This window comes from Coregonus clupeaformis, chromosome 1 (assembly GCF_020615455.1).
Source record: "Coregonus clupeaformis isolate EN_2021a chromosome 1, ASM2061545v1, whole genome shotgun sequence".
NCBI classification, from domain to species: domain Eukaryota; kingdom Metazoa; phylum Chordata; class Actinopteri; order Salmoniformes; family Salmonidae; genus Coregonus; species Coregonus clupeaformis.
The window spans coordinates 43,515,827-43,543,727 of record NC_059192.1 but is presented as its reverse complement, the minus strand read 5'-3'; the positions used below and the strand labels follow the sequence as shown (position 1 = coordinate 43,543,727).

The 27,901-nt window shown below is 43.2% G+C and overlaps 1 protein-coding gene across 2 annotated transcripts in view; it reads left to right on the top strand.

Moving 5' to 3' along the window:
• LOC121569152 (E3 ubiquitin-protein ligase MARCHF5-like) overlaps window positions 1-27,901 on the top strand; it is a 63,076-nt gene that overhangs the window by 32,571 nt on the left and 2,604 nt on the right. Inside the window, exons 2-5 of one of the 2 annotated variants that reach the window (XM_041879839.2) lie at window positions 955-1,157; window positions 19,028-19,158; window positions 26,879-27,062; window positions 27,661-27,827. In XM_041879839.2, coding sequence (XP_041735773.1) covers window positions 955-1,157; window positions 19,028-19,158; window positions 26,879-27,062; window positions 27,661-27,827 — 685 coding nt within the window. Of the gene's footprint in view, window positions 1-954; window positions 1,158-19,027; window positions 19,159-26,878; window positions 27,081-27,660; window positions 27,828-27,901 lie in introns of both variants that reach the window. The other variant, XM_041879829.2, reaches the window with a different exon arrangement.

Sequence of the window (27,901 nt, the reverse complement as noted above, 5' to 3'; positions counted from 1 at the left end):
TACTGTCTAAGAGGAATCTTTGATCACTACACTGTTATTGGTTCCAAGAGCTAGGCCTAACCTAAGAAAATGTCCTCCAAACATCTTTATCCAAAATGTAACCCCAAGTATAAAAGCCTGTGCTAAGCCTTGGCTTCCGGTGTTTTAGAGGTGACTTTGTTCTGCTGACTGCCCACTTTCAGAGTGCTGTCCCCCTGAGGCCACGGTTGAGATTACATTACAAGCGTTCTTCTCTTGCCCCGGTGCTTTGGACAGTGCACTCCCAAGCTTTTTATCTTTCCCTCAGATGTAGGGGGATTTCGGGTTTGATCCAGATCAGACTTCTTCAGCTGCAGTGTGTGTAACAGTGTGTGTATATATACACACACACACACACACTCCTATGACCTTCACAGAATGATTGTATTACTCAATAGTTTGGGATTTTGTAGGCTTTTACCTTATTTCTTTTTAAGCCTACATTCCATTTTGAATGCAAGGTCTCATGTAGTCTGTCTTGTCTTGAGTACCTGTTTGTTCTCTCTTCCTGTTCCAGAGGAGCTCTCTCTCTCTCCCTACCTGTCAGTCAGTGCCCAGGGGGCGGGGCTTTAGTTGTGTTCCCTTGTACCAGAGGTGAGGGTGTTTATGGCCATGGAAGGCCTATATTTGAAGAACTGCCTTGGCTCTGTCAACTTTGCTCTGCCCCTAAACATTCTGTTAATCAGCCAGTGTGTTCGGTAGCTCTGAGGTTTACAGGGGGGAAGGTCACATAATCTGAATGAATGTAAACCCTGCCCCTGACAAACAACCAAATGCACTGAGAAGACTTAATTTACTGGTACACAGACATTGATACAAATACGAACAACCCCAGTGTTTCAGTCACTGTGTGTGTGTGTGTGTGGTGTGAGACCTCTGCCTGTGTGTGTTTATGTGCCTGTGTAACAACCCCTCTCCTGTGTTTGTTTGTTTCAGGAGCTGCTGGGTGTGCTTCGCCACGGACGAGGATGACCGCACAGCGGAGTGGGTGCGTCCGTGTCGCTGCCGAGGCTCCACCAAGTGGGTGCACCAGGCGTGTCTGCAGCGCTGGGTGGACGAGAAGCAGAGGGGCAACAGCACGGCCCGCGTGGCCTGTCCACAGTGCAACGCTGAGTACCTCATCGTCTTCCCCAAGCTGGGTATGATATGACGGGGCTGAGGCGGGCGCCTGGGGGATATGGGCTGGACTGGAGTCTCTTGGAGATAGTTAAAGAGATGGGAGTTTTCCTGGAATATTAGCTGGGAGGTAGTTAGTGTTACAGCGATGGTATTTTTCCTGAAATAATCAGGAGTTCCTGAATTTATGTAGGCTACATCATCGAATTGGTCTCACACTGTCCAAGCTAGGGTCTTTCTTGATTTTTCATCTGTATGCTTATCACACATCAGGAGTGAGGAGGGAAGAGAATAACATGCATGAACTGCTTATGTGTTATGATTTCAGTCAGTGATGATTCAGGTCCATGTCATTTGAGCGTTTTGTAATTCCGTGGCAGCTTACCTAACAGATTGAGACAGCTTTGCTGCGTGTGTCAGCACAGTGACGTAATAACAGCTGAATCACGGCTCAATCTGAAGTACAGTAGTCTTTCACTTTACTGTCACTGCATTGTCAAAATGTCATGACAACCCCTCAATACCCTACCCTTCCAAAAGGGAAGTAGCATTAGAAGGCAATTTTCCATGCCTAAATGGACTACTAGATTGGTCCTTTGAGGACATAGGCTACTAATGGCTGTTGCTGCTGTCTCCCTAATAATGGATGCAGTACAGCGGCAGTGAGTCAGTGCTGTGAATTAGGACGGGGGAACTGAGAGCTCTAAAAAGCACTCCGCCTGTCTCAACTCACTGCATGTTTATTTACTCCCAAAGCCAGGGTAGGTTATTTGTGGCGAGTCTGATAAATATACAGTTTGTGGGAGAAGTTACACAAGGAATAGGAGCGGGCAGGGCACCCGCCAGACGCTCATTACCAGACCTGGGTTCAAATGGTATTAGACATTTCTAATAGTTTGCTTTAGCCTGTCTGGTGTGCCAAATGTGTGGGCTTTGCACTTGTGTTACTATTATTTTGGTTCCATTGCACCAGGCAAGCTCAATCAAGCCCAGAGAAAGAATTTAGTATTTGTACTCAGGTCTGCTACCGGCTCATTACCGGCCAGCTTCAGCCACACTGGCAATTTGAAGAGGTGTGTAGAGAGGAGCGGTGCCCACGAATTAACCTCAGAACGTCAGAGTGACGGAGGCACTGATTATTCCCAAACACTGGCACTTAGTCATCAAGTAAACACGGCCAACCCTCTCCAAAAAGTGTTGCCTTGCAACTGTCACTTTCCTTAAGCGTTTGTTCCTCAGTTCAGCGTCCGTCCGTTCGTTCAGCGATGACAGAACTTTCAGCTCCGTCAGTCACCGTGAGAGAGGAAACTTATGTAAGCAGAAACCCTGGAAACTGCTTTCGGAAATAACGCTTGTTGTATATTTTCTAGCACATGGGAAGCTATTAAATCACTCTACATATATGTCTAATTAGTGTGTAGTTGGCGCCTTGGGCTACTGCTGCTACCAGGAACAAGTGGGTCATTAACCATTCAATGTTTTTTCCCCCTCTGAATACATTTACATCATTTAGCAGACGCTCTTATCCAGAGCGACTTACAAATTGGTGCATTCAACTTATGATAGCAAGTGGGACAACCACTTTTTTTCTTCTTTTTTTATGGGGGGGAAGGATTACTTTATACTATTCCAGGTATTCCTTAGTGACCACATTGAGACTAGGTGCAACCTGAGAAGTAGGGCCTGGACATAAGACAATGTATGTGGTCGAGCAAGCTCTGCTGGTAAGCAGGGCCACGTTGTATTTTTAGATGCAGGCCTGGCTGTGCTGTCAGTCACCTCTGTGTTACTATAAGCAGCAGGCTCAGCTAAACCTGCTGGACTGGAGCATGGAGATCAGGGCACTTAGTGCTACCTTGTCTCTGGAGCATTCAGGTCAATGGGAACACTGGGGGATAGGTACTAGTCGTATATGGCAAGTACGGTATAGCACTAATGATGTCGTTGATAAAGTCATGGCACATGACAAACAGGGTGGGAAATTAACTTTTTGGTCCACCAGCCACTGTGGCAGGTAGATCAAAAAAAATCATGGTCAGTTGTTTTTGGCAGGCGTCTTCACCAGATGAGCCACCCATGAAATGTGGCCTCAATGTTTATTATCAAGTTCATCAGTTCCCCTACACACACATCCTCCACAAGTTTGTTTGTGTTCCTTTTACTTTTGAATACCCCGGTGGTTTGGTCTGGCAGTAACAAAGTGATAGAAGAGATCATGAGGCAGTGTTTTATTTGGACGGGCCCCCCTCTAAATGTGCCCTAATCTGTTGAAAGATAACGTCCCTTGGAGAATCGTGTAGTAGGCTTAGTCCTTGATCACTCATCGTTTGAGTCGTGTACACCAGCTCACAGGGGCTTATGTTACCTTTGATTTAACAGCAAATGAAAAACCTCTGAAAGCCTTCGGAGTCTTTTCCGACACACGGAGAGTACCCATTCTAATGATAACTTCCTGCAGGAGGCTAGGAAGCACACAGATGGGCATTGTTATTTACGCCATCTCCTAAGGCCCAAACCAATCTACTGGTCATCACCCAGGTGTTAGGAGGAGAGAGGGATGGGGGAGAGGAAGAGACATCCTCTGGTGTCTGGAGAAACAGACTGATGTAGACACCCACCTGGCTGTGTAGGAGGGAGCGAGAGGGTAAAAGATGAGAAGTAAGGGAGGGGTGGTTGGGAGATGGGTAAGGATGAGAGAGAAAAAGAGGAGAGGCCCAATGATGTGGCAGACATTGAAGTGCACCAGTCTGCCTGCTCCCCCGAGCAAGCTTTCTTTGCCTCCACCTGTGTACAGACAGACAGAGGTGTAGAGTGATTGCAAGGGAGGGAGAGAGGAAATTAGGCCACGGCGTGAAGAGAGCAGCTCATCAACTAGCGGCAGAGAGGAGACTGGGGCTGTCACTGCTGCTGATGAATCACTTAAAAACCCAGCCCCAAAAATAGCCGACTGCTCGGACAGCACCAGAGCACCCGACAAATCAGCAGCACACTGACGCTGCTAGCCTACCACCTGGATCAGGAATCTTCCCGGTGACTCCCCGTTTTCCTCTGTAATACCCTGCCTGCTCTGGGGACTGGAAACGGACTGAACAAACGCTTCCCTATGACATTTATCGAACTTCACCGCTGCATCATTATACTTCTGCAGCCAAATTATGACATCCTTAGATTCCAGAGGTCGTGATGTGTCACGCTGTGTCTGACGTGTGATTTTCCAGTTGAACTCAATACAGTATTCTGCTCAGGCAGCAAGGCAGACTGAAGGACTAAAGGATAGTGTGGTGGTAGGATTGCATCAGTGGGTCTCTGGGGTTGTCAGTAGTGTTTTAAAGGGCGACTGCACTTTCATCAAGAGCTCATTAAGAAATGCTAGCGGCCATGACTGAAGGTAAACGAGAGTTGTCTTGGGGGTGAGGTTTGATGTGGATGTTTCTTGGGTGTGTCTTTGCCATTCAATCACAACAAACAAGTGCAGTAGTGAGTACAGGGAGGTAAGCTAAGCTAGCTTTTGCTATGGATAGAATGAAGTTTTGAAGTTGAGGACTTCTCCCCTCGTGACTGCTCGCCGTCTCAAGATGGTCAGGTGATTCAGTTCTATGTGTAGGCTAAAGCCTGCGCTGACCTTGTGTTTAACCATGCTCACAGCAGCTAGCTAGCATAGCTTGGTGATAGCTGCAGCTGGCTATCCTGGTTAGCTGATCATTCTCTGTGAAATCAGTTATGGCAAGATGGCAAGAGCCAGTGTCTGTAATGTGTTTCGCAAGACACTCGTTCTACAACAACTTAGTTTCAACGTTTCATCACATCATGTAAATGTTACAGTAGAAACAATATCAACTACTGCACACGGTCTTCAGTCAGCTCCGCTGTCCTAAACACAATATTCTATAACTGGCTAGTTTTGTCTCGTCTCTCCTTATGTCCGCTGTTAGATCTTTTGCGGGAGACAAATCTCAGAACTAATATCCCTACAGGTGTAGGCTACATGTGGACATTGCACAAACATCGACCAGCTTGAGTGTAGATTCATCAACTAAAAATTGATGGATGTGTTTGTGTTACAAAGACAAAACATAGACTGCCATTTTGGTCCGCTCATACAGGAGTAATAAAGGCCCAGTGCACTAAAAAATACGAATAATTAGTAGCGGTGCAGCAGCAGCAGCACCCCTAGTTCCCGCGGCTATGCGTCCTCTCACATAACACGCTCAGGGAGAGGCTATGCATTTAGCTAGTTACATCACAGTATCATAGTCTAGGCCCTAGTACCATAGCGGCATAGCCTATCACATAATTGCATGTATGTAGCTAGCTAACCAAGCTAAACAAAACTTAGCTACTTACCAACAACACACAAGTCTCAGGTTTGACGGTTTACCGCCCAAGTAGAAGCTAGTCGGTTGTAATCCATATCCTGGCCATCTGCCCAAGATTGTTGAACAACTTTATGGAAGCCCATTTTCACTAGAGTAGCTATTGCCCAAGCAAGAACAAGTACTAAAAACACGTCTTGCCTGTCTTGCCTCGTTTTGCGTGCCCCGGGTTTGCTCATTTCCAACCATTCCATTGGTATTCCTAAGGAGAGGTCTCCTCCCGCCCAGGGCACCTTGAACTTGTCCAGTCACGTGTTAATAGGCAAAAGGGGGCATAAATTGTTGACAATTGTAATCCAAACCAAACCCTCAAGTAAGTAATGACACAGTCACTTAGCAAACTCAGTTTTGGACGAGACTGACAGTCAGTGTTAATAGGATAATTTTGGTCATAAGGTCAGTGACTGACTTTATGACCAAAATGATCCTAAATACACTTTGTCAATTTTAACACTACAATAAATGTTTCTGACTCATATCGATGCCACATAGGCCGTTTTTAAAAGGAGCAGTTGACCTTTAATTGATTAGATAGGTCCGAATAGCACACCTTGGTTCACCAGTTGTGCCATAGAGCTATACCTAGCTGTATCTGTGCTTTTAAGAGCTGACAAAAAAGGTCAGGCTACACTTCACCTCACTGGGGATGCCTCTACCTTTTGAGGTAAACAACTGCATCCATTGAATTCCATATTGTTCACACCCTTTGACTTTTTCCACATTTTGTTGTGTTACAGCCTGAATTTAAAATGGTTAAATTTAGATTTTTTTGTCACTGGCATACACACAATACGCCATAATGTCAAAGAGGAATAATGTTTTTTGATATTTTTACAAATTAATAAAAAATGAAAAGCTGAAATGTCTTGAGTCAATAAGTATATTCAACCCCTTTGTAATGGCAAGCCTAAATAAGCTCAGGAATACAAATGTGCTTAACAAGTCACATATTAGTTGCATGGACTCACTCTGTGTGCAATAATAGTGTTTAACATTATTTATTAATGACTACCTCATCTCTGTACCTCACACATACAATTATCTGTAAGGTCGAGCAGTACATTTCAAACAAAGATTCAACCACAAAGACCAGGGGGGGAGTTTTTCAATGCCTTGCAAAGAAGGGCACCTATTGGTAGATGAAAAAATAAAATAAAAAATAAGACATTGAAAAGCCTTTTGAGCATGGTGAAGTTATTAATTACACTTTGGATGGTGTATCAGTACACCCTCACTGCAAACACATAGGCGCCCTTCCTATCTGTTGCCGGAAAGGAAGGAAACCGCTCAGGGATTTCACCATGCCAATGGTGACTTTAACCCCCTAGAGTCGATGTCTCTCGCGAACACAATGGTGCTCCGTTTTACTTGTCTTAAGTCGGTACAGCCGATCTGCCAACTTCTGTCTGTAACGTACGAACAGTTTGGGCTACACACTAACGAACGCGCACATGTCGGTTGTTTTTCTCTAGGACGCCCACAGGCCTCACATGACTCGTCTGAAGGTCCCTCGGTACCAGTTGAAAAAATTTATGGAAGTATATATGGAGACTGTTTAGTGCCAAAAATAAGGGGTTAAATACATATTCAAAAAAATAACAAATGTTTCCTGATCTTATATCTCTCAGATATAGGACAGATACTTCAGAACAAACTTCCTTTTGATTTTTTGGGGGGAACTATCTGTTGTTCCATGTTGTGAATCTGTTATTCAATGTGCTTGTATGGGCTAATAGCAGTAAGATCAAAAATAATTTTTCATCCAATGTTTTTTTAATTTTTATATATACTTCAAGGGGTCTTAAAATTCAAAATTAAATAACTAAATTATCCTTGGTATGACCTTCTTAAAATGATTCCATATAGATTAGTAAAAAGGTGGCAAAGCAATTAAATGTTTGTCCTGAATACAAAGTGTTATGTTTGGGGCAAATCCAATACAACACTATACTGAGTACCACTCTCCATATTTTCAAGCATAGTGCTGGCTGCATCATGTTATGGGTATGCTTGTAATCGTTGAGGACTGGGGAGTGGCGCTAAGCACGGGCAAAATCCTAGAGGAAAACCTGGTTCAGTCTGCTTTCCACCAGACACTGGGAGATGAATTCACTTTTTAGCAGGACAATAACCTAAAACACAAGGCCAAATCTACAGTGTAGTTGCTTACCAAGAAGACAGTGAATGTTCCTGAGTGGCCGAGTTACAGTTTTGACTTAAATCTGCTAGAAAATCTATGGCAAGACCTGAAAATGGTTGTCTAGCAATGGTCAACAACTAATTTGACAGAGCTTGAAGAATTTTGAAAAGAATAATGGGCAAATGTTGCACAATCCAGGTGTGGAAATCTCTTAGAGACTTAAAGACTCACAGCTGTAATCGCTGACAAAGGTGATTCTAACGTATTGACTCGGGGTTGGATACTTATTTAAACAAGAGATATTAGTGTTTTAAATGTCATATTTTTTTACACGTTAGATTTTTTTCCCACTTTGACATTACAGAGTGTTTTGTGTAGATCGTTGACAAAAAAATGACGACAAAATTTTAATCCCACTTTGTAACACAACAAAATGTGGAAAAAGTCAAGGGGTGTGATTAGTTTCTGAAGGCACTGTAGAATTGAATAGGATCTCTATGGCTGCATCTGCTTGGAAGTAGACCGAGACGTGCATTATAGTGTGCTTTGAAGTGAGCAGAGTACTGGATTGCTGCACTCCTTCCTATAGTCCTCTAATGTGAAATACCAGTCTCTGTGTTCTGGGCTTGATCACTGTGGCCTGCAGACAGACACGAGACTAAACAGCTTCTGGTTCTAGATTTATTTTCACCCCTCTGACTGTGCTGCTAAGAAGTAAACTTCTTAGGAAGAAAATACAAATGGTCTACTTTCCCAGAAGTTGGCAATGGCTTTAAGGTGTTTCATTGACTTTAATCTTTAATCCTTAGAAACTGCTCACAAACATGGAGGACAGCTTTAAATTAGTGTAATAAAGGCAGAGCGAGAGAGATGGGCGCTGGGTGGTGTTAAGACGCTGATAGGTTTTTATTCTCGGGTAGCTCTGCTGAACCCAGCTCATTTGTTAGCCTGACGGGCATTAGGCCTACTCATGTTCCTACTTTCAGGGCTGGGCCTCTGGTTGGTGCAGCGTCACAATAGTGGATTTACACCGTGGTGTATGTGTTTGGCTGTAGCTCACCACTTGTGTCATGTTTTTCCTCTGCTAGTTGTGAGCTGTAAGCTCTGTGATTTCTAGTAGGAGAAGAGACTGCAGTTAGCTTAGCATACCAGTGCTACAGCGAACAGTTTTTACATCAGCAACTGATGATTTCGACCCACCCTATCATGCAGATTTGGCCGGTGATGTAAAATGAGGGACGGTGTGTCCTTTCTGGTCCTTCTGGGAGAGGGTAAAGAAGTGGGTTGGAACAGTGTGCCAACCTTCCTGCCCGCCAATGAAGAAGTGGGATGCAGTTGCAGTTCTCTCTCTATCCCATCCCCCTCTTTTAATTATCTTAGTTATGGAATCTGCTGCCAAGCGCTGAAATGAATTGCCCAGCTTTCCATTTCGCCAATAGCCATTAAGTGCGACCCAGTTCCCTCTGGCCGGGGATGGCGTAATGTTTAGGCAGGGAGAAAGCTGAAGGGATTCCGATGCTGTCATCAAAATATGCCCAGATTAATGTGCTCAAGTGGGACAAGATCAATCTGGTTGGCAAACATAGGTGCACTATGGCACAACCCTGGAAAGTGGCAGGACTGTGTTGATGCAGGAAACCAATATATTCATAACTACTTTAGGAAATGAAAAGTTTTTGTTCCCCATTGTGCCTTTGGTAGCTTTGAGGTGACAAATGTCACCCTTCCATTGTTCGTTCGGGTCTCTGTAGCCAGCTGAAAAGTCCACTGCAGTCCTATGACACGCTAACTAGACCGGGAGAAAGCCGCCATCTTGGACTGAAACACCAGTGTTCTTACATTTGAGACCTAATTTCATGCCTTTCTCCAAAAATAGCATTAGCACCATCACTACAGGCATTCAGTGCAAATCATTGATGGAAATACCAGTCGATGGAAATACATTTGACCATCATGCGTATCGGTCTATAGGTACATTTGGATAATTTATTGGAAGTAAAATTGGCGTGTGTATTTTCGTTAGTCGTCTTATAGCCTATCTTATTTATCCAGCACAGCTATCACACGCGCACAGCATACAGAGCCTATTTTGAGCTGGATTTCTGCTGCAGCTCCTCAGCTCATTGCTGCTGGAGTGAAACGTGCTTTAATAAGCCCAGTCATTGTGCAACAATTCTAAATGCAATAGTGTATTAAAGGGCGACTGCACTTCCTGTTTTTCAATGCTCATTAAGAAATGCTAGCGGCCATGATTGAAGGAAAATTAGAGTTGTCTTGGGGGTGTGGTTTGATGTGGGTGTTTCTTGGGTGTGTCTTTGCCATTCAATCACAACAAACAAGTGCAGTAGTGAGTACAGGGAGGTAAGCTAAGCTAGCTTTTGCTATGGATAGAATGAAGTTTTGAAGTTGAGGACTTCTCCCTTCCTGACTGACTCGCCGTCTCAAGATGGTCAGGTAATTCAGTTCTCTGTGTAGGCTAAAGCCTGCGCTGACCTTGTGTTTATAAAACTGGCTATCCTATCTAGCTCTGTCAAATCAGTGATGGCAAAAGCCAGGGTCTGGAATGTGTTTCGTAAGACACTCGTTCTACAACACCCTGCTACGAAAGCAGCTTGCAACTTAGTTTCAACGTTTCATCACGTCATGTAAATGCATGTTACCGTGGAAACGGTATCAACTGTGAGTTGAATGCCCGGTCTTGAGTCAGCTCAGCTGTCCTACAACACAATATTCTATAACTGGCTAGTTTAGTCTCGCCTCGTCTCTCCTTATGTCCGCTGTTACATCTTTCCCGAGGGACAAATCCCAGAACTACTAATATCGGCTACATGTGGACATTGCAAAACATCGTCCAGAGTGTAGATACAGAGTGTAGATACAGAGTGTAGATACAGAGTGTAGATACAGAGTGTAGATACAGAGTGTAGATACAGAGTGTAGATACAGAGTGTAGATACAGAGTGTAGATACAGAGTGTAGATACAGAGTGTAGATACAGAGTGTAGATACAGTCGATGAGTGTGTTTGTGTTTACAAAGACAAAACATTGTATGCTTTAAATATCATATTGATGGGACAGTGCTGATAAAGACATTATGCCTAGCAAATAAAAATAAGTTGTGTGAAGAGTACAACATCAGCTGTCTAACCAGAACTAGAATGGCATTCTATTTGGCTATTTGGCCAAATCTAAGGATTTGGCTGTCTAACCACACACTGACATGCACAGCTCTCTGGGTTAGGTTCTATCTTCAAATCTCCCATAGTATTGGTCACGTACACATATTTTACAGATGTTATCGTGGGTGTAGTGAAATACTTATGTTCCTAGCTCCAACAGTGCATTAATACCCAACAATACAAAACAATACACGCAAATCCCGAAAATATAAAGAAAGAAATTAAGAAATATAAATATTAGAATGAGCAATAGCATAAGTATGTGGACACCCCTTCAAATTAGTGGGTTCGGCCACACACGTTGCTGACAGGTGTATAAAATCGAGCACACAGCCATGCAATCACCATAGACAAACATTGACAGTAGAATGGCCTTACTGAAGAGTTCAGTGACTTTCAACGTGGCTCCGTCATAGGATGCCACCTTTCTAACAAGTCAGTTCCTCAAATTTCTGCCCTGCTAGAGCTGCCCCGGTCAACTGTAACTGCTGTTATTGTGAAGTGGAAACGTATAGGAACATCAACGGCTCAGCCGCGAAGTGGTAGGCCACACAAGCTCACAGAATGGGACCATGAGGGCTGAGTCAGAAGTTTAGATACCTTAAGTTGACTGTGCCTTTAAACAGCTTGGAAAATTCCAGAAAATGATGTCATGGCTTTAGAAGCTTCTGATAGGCTAATTGACATCATTTGAGTCAATTGGAGGTGTACCTGTGGATGTATTTCAAGGCCTACCTTCAAACTCAGTGCCTCTTTGCTTGACATCATGGGAAAATCAAAAGAAATCAGCCAAGACCTCAGAAAACAAATTGTAGACCTCAACAAGTCTGGTTCATCCTTGGGAGCAATTTCCAAACGCCTGAAGGTACCACGTTTATCTGTACAAACAATAGTACGCAAGTATAAACACCATGGGACCACACAGCCGTCATACCGCTCAGGAAGGAGACGCTTTCTGTCTCCTAGAGATTAACATACTTTGGTGCGAAAAGTGCAAATCAATCCCAGAACAACAGTAAAGGACCTTGTGAAGATGCTGGAGGAAACAGGTACAAAATTATCTATATCCACAGTAAAACGAGTCCGATATCGACATAACCTGAAAGGCCGCTCAGCAAGGAAGAAGCCACTGCTCCAAAACCGCCATAAAACTGCACATGGGGACAAAGATCTTACTTTTTTGAGAAATGTCCTCTGGTCTGATGAAACAAAAATAGAACTGTTTGCCCATAATGACCATCGTTATGTTTGGAGGAAAAAGGGGTTGGCTTGCAAGCCGAAGAACACCATCCCAACCGTGAAGCACGTGGGTGGCAGCATCATGCTGTGGGGGTGCTTTGCTGCAGGAGGGACTGGTGCACTTCACAAAATAGATGGCATCATGAGGAAGGACAATTATGTGGATATATTGAAGCAACATCTCAAGACATCAGTGAGGAAGTTAAAGCTTGGTCGCAAATGGGTCTTCCAAATGGACAATGACCCCAAGCATACTTCCAAAGTTGTGGCAAAATGGCTTAAGGACAACAAAGTCAAGGCATTGGAGTGGCCATCACAAAGGCCTGACCTCAATCCTATAGAAAATGTGTGGGCAGAACTGAAAAAGCGTGTGCGAGCATGGAGGCCTACAAACCTGACTCAGTTACACCAGCTCTGTCAGGAGGAATGGGCCAAAATTCACCCAACTTATTGTGGGAAGCTTGTGGAAGGCTACCCGAAACGTTTGACCGAAGTTAAACAATTCAAAGGCAATGCTACCAAATACTAATTGAGTGAATGTAAACTTCTGACCCACTGGGAATGTGATGAAAGAAATAAAAGCTGAAATAAATCATTCTCTCTACTATTGTTCTGACATTTCACATTCTTAAAATAAAGTGGTGATCCTAACTGAGCTAAAACAGGGAATTTTTACTAGGATTAAATGTCAGGAATTGTGAAAAACTGAGTTTAAATGTATTTGGCTAAGGTGTATGTAGACTTCCGACTTCAACTGTACATAGGACAGCAGTTTCTAAGGTGCAGGGTTAAGTACCGGGTGGTAACCGGCTAGTAACAGTGACTGAAGTTCAGGGCAGGGTGCTGGGTGGAGGCCAGCTGATGGTGACTATTTAACAGTCTGATGGACTAGAGATAGAAGCTGTTTTTTCAGTCTCTTGGTCCCAGCTTTGATGCACCTGTACCGTCTCCGCCTTTTTAGATGGTAGCCGGGTGAACAGGCCATGGCTCAGGTGGCTGAGGTTCTTGATGATCTTATTGCAGTTGCAGTACCAGGCGGTGATACAGCCCGACAGATGCTCTCAATGGTGCATCTGTAGAAGTTTTTGAGGGTCGTAGGTGCCAAGCCAAATTTCTTCAGCCTCCTGAGGTTGAAGAGGTGCTATTGTGCCTTCTTCACCAGACTGTCTGTGTAGATGGACCATTTCAGGTTGTCAGTAATGTGCACGCCGTGGAACTTGAAGCTTTTCACCCTCTCCAACTGCGGCCCCGTCGATGTGGATGGGGGCGTGCTCCCTCTGCTGTCTCCTGAAGTCCACGATCAGCACCTTGACGTTGAGGGAGAGGTTATATTCCTGACACCACTCCGCCGTGGCCCTCACCTCCTCCCTTACAGGTTATGGACAGGTGCAGTCAGGTAGCAGGAGGGGTGGAGTGCATGACACTCCTTAACCCATGGGTCCAGCAGGCAGAGTTCAATAACTACAGGCAGATGTGAGATGCAGGAGGATGGCATTTCCTCAGGAAGCTTTGCATTGATCAGTAGCCTACAGAGTAATATTGAGTGCAATTGCTGTGTTTTGATGGACTTGCAAAACCAAGTGTTTTGATAATTTTCAAGTGTAACAGTTCCATGTATAATAAACCATACTTCACATAATACTGTAGAAGCTGCTAATATAACAATGTAATATAACAAATATTATACCTTTCTGCATGGTGTCCCGTATATGACGGGAGTTCCCTTACATGTTTGAGGAATACACAGGTTCCCCACCCCCTTGTTGATAGCACCATTCGATTAAATAATAGCAAAAGACTATAAAAAGTAATAGATGTGTCTTGTATAATTTCAATGCTAAGTGAAAGGTCTCTCCCAATTCAGACATCAGTGTCAACCTGTATTTCAGTCAGAGGACTCCATTTCAAAAGCTTCTGTTCTGCCCATCTGTAGAAAAACGAGGAAGAGTTGATGAGTGACACAGGTATTGAAGGGGTGATATTACACTTGTCATGTACTGTCTTATTGGTAATCACCCTTTGCCCCTTCTGAGGTGTTTGCCAACGCCTGCTGGGCATGGCAGCGTAGATCAGCTCCAGGCTCCTCTCGTCACAGATACTGGTCATGAAGGAACCTGACTTTGGCTCCTATATGTGACCCAGATCCTATATCACAGAGGGAGGGAGAAAGACTATCACCATACGGTCATAGAAGCCAACAGGAAATACACAGTTGAACATAGCCAATCAGAGATCCTGATTCACAAGGGACATGTGCCAGCATGGCACTGACTGGTTGGCATTACTCACTCCGACCCAGGAGTAGTCCATTGGCACAGTGGAAGGGGGCACCTCCTTACAACATAAAATACATACGTATACACACAGCACTGATTACATTCTCAGTGGTGGTTAGGTGAATTCCAGGACAGATAGTATTTTGACCATTGACCAGATCAAATGTGACCAACCTTATTCAAGTGTCCTCCATTACTCTGAAGCTTGACTGGTGTCTGGCCACTGCCTCAGCCTTCTGTAACAGCTCCTGATATAAATTAGTAACGGGGTTCCCACGACGCTGCTGAACAACAAGTCCACCAAGTGTTGTACATAGCCTGTGAATGAAATAAAATATCATCACAAAAAACATATAGCGAGGAAAAATTACTTTCTCTAGTTTGGAGGTAATTTATATGTTAATAGAGGGACTGTAACTATAGATTAGATTCAGGACGGTGACGCTGATACCGTTACTATGCAACCAGATGTGTACGTTGCTGAATGCTTGCTGATACGTTTAGCTATTTGCTGCCCATGGCAGCTGGGGGCAGACCACAACGTGTTGTCTCTGGGCAATTGGGCATCATTGGCAGAAGAGGGCGTGTAAGTAATCCAACCCTCATGTAAGTCGTGACGAACTGATTTACAAAACTCCGTTTTGGACGAGACTGACTTCATGACCAAAATTATCCTATTTACACTTTGTAGTCAATTTTGACGCTTATGTTTCTGACTCATTTCGATGCCACATAGAACGTTTAAAACCAGAGAAGTTGGTTCTAAGGGGCAGTTGACCTTTAAAAACAGTTTTGATGGCCATGATTAAAAATAGGTACAATTGTAATTTCTCAACTGGTAATAGAAGCGCACCTCCCATTCGCATAGGCAACGGTAGGCAGGCTATCAGCGTGTCACTCACCACTTTACAATGTGAGCTGCATTTTGAAAATATACTTATTTGTTTGAAACCTGAACGTTTTACTTCATATTATGAGGCATGTCTGACCTTGCTTCAATGTAGCCTAGGCAAAATACGACCATAGAAACGTGGAGGCCATTTTTTAAATAATTACTTCCTCATATGCCATATGCCATCTGCTAAATGACTAAAATGTCAAATGTAAAATATGTGATCGTATTCAAATGTAAGCAAGGTTTGAAATTATTATGTTTTAGTCAAATGTTATATCTATTTGGGCTTCTTGCGGTCAATTTGCAGTCTACAAATTATTTGTAAGTATGTTCCGGTCCTCTGACCATCCTCTCAAGGAAACATTCTGTCATAGCAGAAAGTCTCTTGACTCCCTTGGTAGTAACAAGAGGAGTGGACAGTGTCAGTTTACTGAGTTGGTCTCTGTCTGAAATCCCAGACCTAGGGCAACAGCACTGGAACATTGTTAATGGGGGGGCAACAGTGCACAGTAGTGCCATGATGACTAGTGCCAGGTAATCAGCTCATTGGCCTAGTTGAGGATCACTAAAACATTCCACATTCAATGTCAACCTGATGCTGTTGCCTCGGCCGACCAATTCAGATGAAAATAATCATTTTAAACTTCTACTTGAGGTTTTCGATTCATGAAATGGGCTGCATTTTGGATTCAAGGCTTGAATTAAGTTGCATTAGAAATGAACCCAGCCCTGCTCAAAATATGACGCAGCATTAACGTTGTCCAAGGGACCCTTCGATGTATAGCCTAGTTTTTTTTTAACAGAGAGCTCAGCTTAGCCCCTGATAAAGGACAATCCTTTACATCACATCAGAGACCTGATGACCCCTCTCTCCCTTTAGTGTTCTCCACTGGTGTCCTGCTGCAGTTATTAATAGTATCTGGATGGGCCTGTGTGGGGAAAAGAGGTTGCCTCCCGTCCCCGTAAATATCGCATGATTTCCCCTGAGTGCTCTGTAATGCGAGAGAGGAGGATGAGGAAGAAAAAGTCTCCCGAGTGGCGCAGTGGTCTAAGGCACTGCATTGCAGTGCTAGCTGTGCCACTAGAGATCCTGGTTCGAATCCAGGCTCTGCTGTAGCCGGCCGCAACCGGGAGACCAATGGGGTGGCGCACAATTGGCCCAGCATCGTCCAGGGTAGGGAAGGGAATTGCCGGCAGGGAGGTAGCTCAGTTGGTAGAGCATGGTGTTTGCAACGCCAGGGTTGTGGGTTCGATTCCCATGGGGTATGAAAAGAATAATGTATGCACTAACTGTAAGTCGCTCTGGATAAGAGCGTCTGCTAAATAATGTAAAAAAATTTAAAAAAGAAAAGAAGGGAAGATGGAGGTCATAGCTATAACTTGACTGTGTGTCTGATAAGGGGACATATGTGAAGATATTTCTTAATGTGTATAGGTACTTAGTTTTATTAGTAGTTGTAGCAGTAGTTTTTATTAGTTGTAGGCCTATTTAGTAGTTGTACAACTTTTCTTATGCTGTTAATCTAAGTTTTAGTTGTATTATTATCATTTCATTGGTGTTACTATTATTATTAGACAGTTTACATATTTTTGTTGTTACTAAGTATTGTTTGTTTATTTTATCTTTCATTTGGATAAAAACAAGATAAATAAATATAATAATAATATGAGGTACTAGCCTATATATAACAGAGGGTGGCTGCCTGATCTGGTCTTTGACACAGGTCTGTTATTAGGGTACAGAGATTATTTTTATCTCCCTCTAGCATTGTGAAGATGTTCCACAGCCATGGTAAAATTGGTAGCTTTCATCTAAAAACGAGTTTTGGTCCTCCAGGACATTTTGATAATCCATTCCTCTCCTCTCTGCCTGAGCCTCTGTCGCTACACATTCCAGCACAAATGTTTCCCAGTCAAACCCAATACCTCGCATGCTTTTGCTCTGAGCACAACATCATTTCCTCATGGCTGAACTTCTGTCACCTTGCTCATTGTACTTTAAGAATGTCTCAGGAGGGTGTGTGCGTGTTTGTTTTTCTTTGTTTATTCTGTGTGCTTTTCTTTACTGCTGAAGTTACCTTTCCCTTTGAATATCTCACGAGTGTGTATGTAGGCTAATATGCGTGCGTGCCTGCATATGTCTGCTGTGTATGTGTGTGACGTATGTTTTCCCTCATTGTACTTCAAGTAGGGCTACTTTCATTATAGTTAAATGATACTGGGTAGGGTCAGATAGAGAAGGGTGGATGGTGTACACTGTACACTAAGCATTCTACCACCAGGACAGCAGCCATCTTATGACCCCTGCTGGAGAGCGAGACATTCCCAAACTGCAGAGGTGTTGTCTGTTTAGGACTCTGGCTTTTTCCTGGTGCTCTACTCCGCCTCTGCGTGAGCTATTTGTAGCATTCTAGAAACAGGCTCTGCTTGGCCCTGTATTTAAATAAATGAAAAAATGCTAAAATGAAATGAGTTCACACGAAAAAGGCCTGCGATTGAAAACCGACATTAAAACAGGGTTTTCTGTAGCAAAACTATTTTCTACCGTGTGCCCCTAATGCAGGGTTGTCCAACCTTTTCTAGCATGAGAAAAATGAAAAGTTGCGAGCTACTCCGTTTTTATAGCATTCAAATAGGCACATTCTTCCCTTTACCCTGCAACTCTTTCCCAGGTCCTTGGTATACAAGAGATGTGTTTTCTGTCAATATACCTGGTAAAATAATGGTTAATAAAAAACTCTAAGGGGGTCCCATAAAATTATACATTTACATTTTAGTCATTTAGCAGACGCTCTTATCCAGAGCGACTTACAGTTAGTGGGTGCATACATTTTCATACTGGCCCCCCATGGGAAACAAACCCACAACCCTGCCGTTGCAAACGCCATGCTCTACCAACTGAGCTACAGGGGACAAATGATATTAAGTGTTTTGCTGAATTCTGTTTTCTCCATTTAATTTTTCCTGGTTTGGGATGTTTTCCCCAGTTTTTACTCTCAATATTACAATTATTCCGAGAGAAACAACGAAAATGTATGTTCTGAGTCCATGCCAATGCTTAAGTCACATCAGAAGACCACTTTTGAGGTAAAAAACTAAACCAAAAAGTGGAATTCCCCTTTTAATTACACATCTAGCAAGAGAGGAATGTGTCGGTCTAGCGATGTTTCTGCTGTTTCTTCTGCAGCACCACGTCATGGCAGAGTTTGCAAAACAATCGCCAACCAATTGATAACATAATGTAGTAATAGTAGATATTGTTCTGTCAGGTAAGCCTTCTTTGCAGTTAACAACTAATTGAGAAGGTTTTGGGGGAAAATCTGTCTGCCCATAAGACAGTTATCATTAGCTTCGCTAACTGGCTACATACAGAGTGATAGACAAACATGTGCACCAGACAGACGGGAGCAATATTGATGGACATTTTATTGGCAGATATTGTGTTATGTTTGGCTTTTTAAGCCAATAGTGGCTAACCAGGGGTGAGATAATGTCAATGTGGCTTTGATTGGATTGTAGCCGGGAGCTTTGTTAATGACAGTTTGCAAAGGAACATGTAAAAAAAATGCATGTACTTTCCAAATTGATTGGCGAGCTACTCATAAGTGGGCTGAGAGCTACTGGTAGCTTGGAGACCCCTGCCCTAATGAATATGACCCAGGCCATAGAGGGGAAAACACCCTGTACGACCCTGATTTATAATTTCTAACAAACACTGTACAGCCTTTTTTGCACACACCACTTGTGTGTAAAAATCTATTTTCAACTCTATGTCCCTGTATCCCTCCAGGGCCAGTGGTGTATGTGCTAGACCTGGTTGACCGGCTCATCTCCAAGGCCTGCCCCTTCGCCGCCGCCGGCATCATGGTGGGCTCCATCTACTGGACCGCCGTCACTTATGGGGCTGTCACCGTCATGCAGGTGAGACCACCACACACACACACACACACACACACACTAAGGTTTCTGTTAGGAAAATGTGGCGCCTGACAACATGACCGGGAAGATTTTAATTTACCGGCCATTTGAGAAGTTTACCGGACCCATATGCATTGGATGTGTAACCCATTAGGGCATCCACCCATGGTACTCAGAATGACAGAAATTACATTTAAAGATTATGCAACTCCTGTAATGAAGCAGCCAATAAAACTTAATTTTCTAACATTTGCCTAAATGCAATTCTAAACAGCGCATCTGATGTGAGCAGTTCCATATTAGAAACTTAGAAAGAGGGGGAATCTAAAGATGCAACTACTAGAATGGGTTGCTAATATAACTAGGATTGTGCCTTTGGCTTTTGGACAACAAAAGAAAGTTGAAATGAAAACCAATAGAACAGGAGAGAAATACTGGTTTCAATGGCATAGGAGGAAGTCTTTATAAAAAAATGGCCTCCACGTTTCTATGATCAGATTTTACCTAGGCTACTTTGAAGCAAGGTAAGACATGGCTCATAATATGAAGTAAAATGTTCAGGTTTCAAACAAATAAAGGGTGACTGCACTTCCTGATTTGGCCTCGTTTTAGATTTGGTTCAATAAGAAATGCTACCAGCCATGACTGAATTCAAATGTGAGTTTGTTTCTTGGTGTGGTTTGATGTGGATGTCTCTTGTGTGTATTCGCAGGTGGGAAGAGTTAGCCAAATTTTTTTGCAGATTAGCTTCAGCCGGCTGGTGTGCTACTGTGGCAAAGTTTGTTTGACTTTGGATAGCCTATCTCTGGGGATAGTTAGGGACTAGGGATTAACATGGGTAATCCGGGATCCTGTCACATTTCCCCCAAAAATAAAATGACAAGACCCAGGAAATTGCAACATTTTCCCCCAAAGTCGCACTAATGCAATTCCACAAAATACATTACATGTGCAGCAGCAGATTACCCAAAAAAATCATAGCACATTATGCAAACAGGTTGTCGCATTGAAAGTCGCCATAAATTCAAAGCACACGCATAATTGACACTGCCGGACTGCACACGAGACCCGAATGCAGTTAGTAAACCCTACAATAAACCCCTACAGTATAGCCTATAAAATAGTGCATGCTTCTTTGAGCTGTCAATGTGACTCTTCAGACAGTCAGAAATTTGAGAGGCCTATGCACAATTCACTACATACAGTGAGGGGAAAAAAGTATTTGATCCCCTGCTGATTTTGTACGTTTGCCCACTGACAAAGACATGATCAGTCTATAATTTTAATGGTAGGTTTATTTGAACAGTGAGAGACAGAATAACAACAAACAAATCCAGAAAAATGCATGTCAAAAATGTTATAAATTGATTTGCATTTTAATGAGGGAAATAAGTATTTGACCCCTCTGCAAAACATTACTTGGTACTTGGTGGCAAAACCCTTGTTGGCAATCACAGAGGTCAGACATTTCTTGTAGTTGGCCACCAGGTTTGCACACATCTCAGGAGGGATTTTGTCCCACTCCTCTTTGCAGATCTTCTCCAAGTCATTAAGGTTTCGAGGCTGACGTTTGGCAACTCGAACCTTCAGCTCCCTCCACAGATTTTCTATGGGATTAAGGTCTGGAGACTGGCTAGGCCACTCCAGGCCCTTAATGTGCTTCTTCTTGAGCCACTCCTTTGTTGCCTTGGCCGTGTGTTTTGGGTCATTGTCATGCTGGAATACCCATCCACGACCCACTTTCAATGCCCTGGCTGAGGGAAGGAGGTTCTCACCCAAGATTTGACGGTACATGGCCCTGTCCATCGTCCCTTTGAAGCGGTGAAGTTGTCCTGTCCCCTTAGCAGAAAAACACACCCAAACCATAATGTTTCCACCTCCATGTTTGACGGTGGGGATGGTGTTCTTGGGGTCATAGGCAGCATTCCTCCTCCTCCAAACACGGCGAGTTGAGTTGATGCCAAAGAGCTCCATTTTGGTCTCATCTGACCACAACACTTTCACCCAGTTCTCCTCTGAATCATTCAGATGTTCATTGGCAAACTTCAGACGGGCCTGTATATGTGCTTTCTTGAGCAGGGGGACCTTGCGGGCGCTGCAGGATTTCAATCCTTCACGGCGTAGTGTGTTACCAATTGTTTTCTAGGTGACTATGGTCCCAGCTGCCTTGAGATCATTGACAAGATCCTCCCATGTAGTTCTGGGCTGATTCCTCACCGTTCTCATGATCATTGCAACTCCACGAGGTGAGATCTTGCATGGAGCCCCAGGCCGAGGGAGATTGACAGTTATTTTGTGTTTCTTCCATTTGCGAATAAATCCACCAACTGTTGTCACCTTCTCACCAAGCTGCTTGGCGATGGTCTTGTAGCCCATTCCAGCCTGGTGTAGGTCTACAATCCTGTCCCTGACATCCTTGGAGAGCTCTTTGGTCTTGGCCATGGTGGAGAGTTTGGAATCTGATTGATTGATTGCTTCTGTGGACAGGTGTCTTTTATACAGGTAACAAACTGAGATTAGGAGCACTCCCTTTAGGAGTGTGCTCCTAATCTCAGCTCGTTACCTGTTTAAAAGACACCTGGGAGCCAGAAATCTTTCTGATTGAGAGGGGGTCAAATACTTATTTCCCTCATTAAAATGAAAATCAATTTATAACATTTTTGACATGCGTTTTTCTGGATTTTTTGGTTGTTATTCTGTCTCTCACTGTTCAAATAAACCTACCATTAAAATTATAGACTGATTATTTCTTTGTCAGTGGGCAAACGTACAAAATCAGCAGGGGATCAAATACTTTTTTCCCTCACTGTAGGCATCTCTGTCACAGGCATTATATTATATATTCTCCTGTCTTAAGAGCCTAGGCCGGGGTTCCTCAACTGGTTTTATTTGGGCCCCCAAGTTTTCTGAGCAAAAAAATATATTTTCATTGTTGGACATAAAAGACTGTAAAAACACCAGGAAATCAGCTCCAATAACCTTTTTTTGGGGGAGAACCCTGGCATATGACCATATCTTGGTTTTAAGCACCCCTTAAATTCTATTATTTAAGCTACTCCCTTAAATTCTATCATGGGCAGAAAACCCAATTCATCTCCATCGTTAATTTAAGTACATGGGTCATTTATAACAAAACCTTTCAATATTGCCAATCATTTCAATGACTATTTCACTAGTAAAGTGGAAAAGCTCAGAAGTGAAATGACAACATTGAACAGTGAACCATCATATTTGTGTATAAAATATCTAATAATTAAAGAGAAGGATTGCTGTTTTGAATTTGGTCAAGTTAGTGTGGGAGAGGTGGAAAAAATATTGTTATTCATGAATAATGATAAGCCACCATGTATAGACAACCTTTATGGGAAACTATTGAGACGATGGCGACTTAGTTTCATGCGCCAGTGAGCTTGGGACGGGACAGACACAGCTGTAGGCTATTTGTTCAAGGGACAAGAAATAATCTGGTATTTTATGACGTTTCCATTGGATTAGAGCATTACATTTTTCCCTTCCATGCCGAGTGGTTATCGAAAGGGAGAGATTGGAAATATCTTTCAAATACAGTGGGGGAAAAAAGTATTTAGTCAGCCACCAATTGTGCAAGTTCTCCCTCTTAAAAAGATGAGAGAGGCCTGTAATTTTCATCATAGGTACACGTCAACTATGACAGACAAAATGAGAAGAAAAAAATCCAGAAAATCACATTATAGGATTTTTAATGAATTTATTTGCAAATGATGGTGGAAAATAAGTATTTGGTCAATAACAAAAGTTTCTCAATACTTTGTTATATACTCTTTGTTGGCAATGACACAGGTCAAACGTTTTCTGTAAGTCTTCACAAGGTTTTCACACTGTTGCTGGTATTTTGGCCCATTCCTCCATGCAGATCTCCTCTAGAGCAGTGATGTTTTGGGGCTGTCGCTGGGCAACACGGACTTTCAACTCCCTCCAAAGATTTTCTATGGGGTTGAGATCTGGAGACTGGCTAGGCCACTCCAGGACCTTGAAATGCTTCTTACGAAGCCACTCCTTCGTTGCCCGGGCGGTGTGTTTGGGATCATTGTCATGCTGAAAGACCCAGCCACGTTTCATCTTCAATGTCCTTGCTGATGGAAGGAGGTTTTCACTCAAAATCTCACGATACATGGCCCCATTCATTATTTCCTTTACACGGATCAGTCGTCCTGGTCCCTTTGCAGAAAAACAGCCCCAAAGCATGATGTTTCCACCCTCATGCTTCACAGTAGGTATGGTGTTCTTTGGATGCAACTCAGCATTCTTTGTCCTCCAAACACGACGAGTTGAGTTTTTACCAAAAAGTTATATTTTGGTTTCATCTGACATTCTCCCAATCCTCTTCTGGATCATCCAAATGCACTCTAGCAAACTTGAGACGGGCCTGGACATGTACTGGCTTAAGCAGGGGGACACGTCTGGCACTGCAGGATTTGAGTCCCTGGCGGCGTAGTGTGTTACTGATGGGAGACTTTGTTACTTTGGTCCCAGCTCTCTACAGGTCATTCACTAGGTCCCCTCGTGTGGTTCTGGGATTTTTGCTCACCGTTCTTGTGATCATTTTGACCCCACGGGGTGAGATCTTGCGTGGAGCCCCAGATCGAGGGAGATTATCAGTGGTCTTGTATGTCTTCCATTTCCTAATAATTGCTCTCACAGTTGATTTCTTCAAACCAAGCTGCTTACCTATTGCAGATTCAGTCTTCCCAGCCTGGTGCAGGTCTACAATTTTGTTTCTGGTGTCCTTTGACAGCTCTTTGGTCTTGGCCATAGTGGAGTTTGGAGTGTGACTGTTTGAGGTTGTGGACAGGTGTCTTTTATACTGATAACAAGTTCAAACAGGTGCCATTAATACAGGTAACGAGTGGAGGACAGAGGAGCCTCTTAAAGAAGAAGTTACAGGTCTGTGAGAGCCAGAAATCTTGCTTTTTTGTAGGTGACCAAATACTTATTTTCCACCATAATTTGCAAATAAATTCATTAAAAATCCTACAATGTGATTTTCTGGATTTCTTTTCTTCAATTTGTCAGTCATAGTTGATGTGTACCTATGATGAAAATTACAGACCTCTCTCATCTTTTTAAGTGGGAGAACTTGCACAATTGGTGGCTGACTAAATACTTTTTTTCCCCACTGTTCATTGAGGAACTATTGTCATTCTAACACAGGCTTTGTTTACTTGCTGATTAGTGGTGGTGAGTTAAGACAATCAGAAATACTATCAGACATCTCAAAATGTGCACATTTATGGGCCTACATTTGCGCGCAGGCCAGGTAGCCTAGGCCTACTTCTATATGAGTAAACAGGTGCGCGTCCTTACTCAACATTGACAGGAGTGCTCCAAACGAAAGACAATGAACAAATTGCCAAAATTCATAAATGGAATTTAAAAAACCAAAACTTGTTTCTCACAAGTGTAGCATATGTTGTGAGCTCTGCAAACGGGTCCACTCCGACAATGAGAACGGTAAACGACTGTAATAACAATATATTGAATGCATTATCAGAAATTACCGTAACCAAACAAACATTGTAGATCTTGTCACATCTTGATTACTTTCCGGTAATATGGTCAAGTGCAGCAAAGAAAGACCTAGCGAAGCTGTAGCTGGTTCAGAACAGAGCAGCATGCCCTTAACTGCACATACAGAACTAACATCAACAACATGCACACCAGTCTTTTCTGGTTGTGGGTTGACGAGAGATTAACTGCTTCTCTTTTTATGAGAAATATTACTGTGATTAAAATTCCAGATTGTCTGCATAATCAAATAACATTCAGCTCAGACACCCATACATACCACACAAGACATGCTATGCCACCAGGGGTCTCTTCACAGTCACCAAGTCCAAAACAAATTCACGGACACGCACAGTTTTATGCAGCGGCATGATCACATGGAACTCCCTTCCATCTCCAATTACTCAAGTAAACAGCAAAATGACCTTAAAAAACATTAAACAATATCTCATGGAACGGCGGTGACTGTGAGGGGACACACGCACACACACAGACTCTCTAACACACTATTTTTGTTGTATTGTTTGCATAGTTTCTTTGTTGTATTATTTGTGTATCTTTGTATTTTAAATTTGTGTGACAGTGTGTCAGTGTTTTGTTACTTGCCTTTTTGTTTCGTTTTTTTTTTTGTGGACCCCAGGAAGAGAGTAGCTGATGCTTCTGCAAAAGCGAATGGGGATCCAAATAAACAAAGCAAAACAAAACAAATGGGCACTTCCGATTTTTGCGGTATTTCCCGGGACTCTCGGGATAAATATGAATTATTCCCGGTAAATTACACAATGTAAATGGTGGGACAATATTTTCATGTAGCACATCTTTTAGTTGTCTCATTAAATGCTTTCAATATTTGTATATGCATTTCTACAATTTATAGTTGGTTTGAGGTTTTTAAGTTATTGAAATTTGGAGCAATTGAGCTTTTAAATATTGTCCCATGTATATTGTGTAATTTATTGATGGTCCCTAACTAGCCCCATATTGAATGTCAAACCAAAATGACCATGGGCATTATGATGGGGTCGCGTGCAGCTGCGCTCTGAATTGATGATTACTTGGGTGCTACCAGCTGTGGGCAGCATTAAAATAAACCCAACCCATGGAAAACTGTTACGGTACCCTTCATTCCGTGACATACCATATTTTCCTATCTCGCAAATAAATGTCAGTTTTGGACGAGACTGACTTTATGACCAAACTATTTACACTTTTTTGAACATTTTGAAACTAGAATAAATGTTTCTGACTCTCATCAATGCCACATAGGCCAATTTGTAAATTATAAGTTGCTTTTTAGGGGCAGTCACTCTTTAAGTATATGTTTTCAAAATGCATACTGCCTTCAGCTCACATTGCAAAGTGGTGGGTGACACGCTGATAGCCTGTAATGAGAGGCACGCTTCAATTACCAGTTGAGAAATAAAAAAACTGTTTTAAACACACGATTGCATTTAAAATTATTGCGCAATGGCTGGACTTATAAAAGCACGTTTCACTCCAGCAGCAACAAGCTGAGGAGCTGCAGCAAAAGCTCTAGTGCTGTCTGACAAGTGATATTACGCTCAAAATAGGCTCTGTATGCTGTGCGTGTGTGATAAATAAGATGCATGATGACCTTGCTTACATTTGTATATGATTACGTCTTTCTATTATGCGTGGGAATACTTGGGAACAGATTTCAGACATTTTAATCACTTGGAGCTGATTTCCTGGTGTTTTTACAGTATTTTATATCCAACAATTAATTATAATACACATTTGCTCAGAAAACTTGGGGGAGTGGGGGCAAATAAAGCCACCCACGGGCCAAATTCGGCTCACGGGCCACCAGTTGGGGAACCCAGCTATAGACCGATAAGCATGAATGTCAAATGTATTTCCATCGACTGATATTTCCATCTATTTGGCCGGCAACAATTGTATTTATCAGCCAAAAGCCAACCAATTATTGGCTAACGGAAACCCTGACACAAACACACTGAGGGTTAAATACACCATATTTATTGTTAACGTTATTGTCTTCTGATGGCTTTTGTTGTCGTCTTGGTATGGCTGTGTTGATCGATAGACTATGGCTGTGTTTGAAATGGCAGTGCACTACATAGGTAATAGGGTACCATTTCAGACGCACTTTATCATCAAGCTATCCATCTTGACCATGGTGTCCGTCTCTGCCCAGGTGGTGGGCCATAAGGAGGGCCTGGACGTGATGGAGCGGGCAGACCCCCTGTTCCTGCTCATCGGCCTGCCCACCATCCCCCTCATGCTGATCCTGGGGAAGATGATCCGCTGGGAAGACTATGTGCTGCGCCTCTGGAGGAAGTACTCCAACAAGCTGCAGATCCTCAACAGCATCTTTCCAGGTCAGAACGGACACATTGGTAGGGATGCAAACCGTTCTGCAACAACGGTGTTATACTACAATGGGTGGAATTCAGTTTATTCAGTGTGTGTGTGTCTGTATAATGAAGTGTGGGTGATAAAGATGTTATTATATACTTGATGGATGATGCTACCTGTGTTAAAGGTTGTTGAAATGTTGTGTGTGTGGGGATATAAGAACGCTGAGAGGTGGCCGTGTCCGTTGGGGCTTGTGGAGGTCCAGTAGCGGTGGGTTTTTCCACTGAGCTCATCATCAAGGATAGTGATTGATGTGGGGAGAAACCGGACCCCAGGGCTCAGCCGGAACCTTCAACCTTTTCTCCCTGCAGTCTCAGCTTGCTGGGCAAGAGCAGGTGTGCTCCTTTACCCCCACTCGGCTGCCCGAAATAAAGATACTGGTACAGACTGGTGCAGATATTACTCAGTGGCTGGCACACCTTTTTTCTCTCATCACTTGATGATTGTGTATTTGTATGTCTTGTGTAACATAGCCAGCTGTGTAAAGATGTACTGGCAAAACAACACCCACAATGCACCTCACCCATCCTGACCCTGCCCCCTCTTCTTTGTCTCTCTCAGGGATTGGGTGTCCAGTGCCTCGTATCCCGGCAGAGGCCAGCCCCCTGGCAGACCACGTGTCAGCCACCAGGATCCTGTGTGGTGCCCTGGTCTTCCCTACCATCGCCACCATCGTGGGCAAACTCATGTTCAGCAGCGTCAACTCCAACCTGCAGAGGACCATTCTGGTAGGTAACACAAACTGTCAGTCATACACACAGACAGTGACTGGCTTGGGTCTTGGCCATTGTAGTTATCTTGA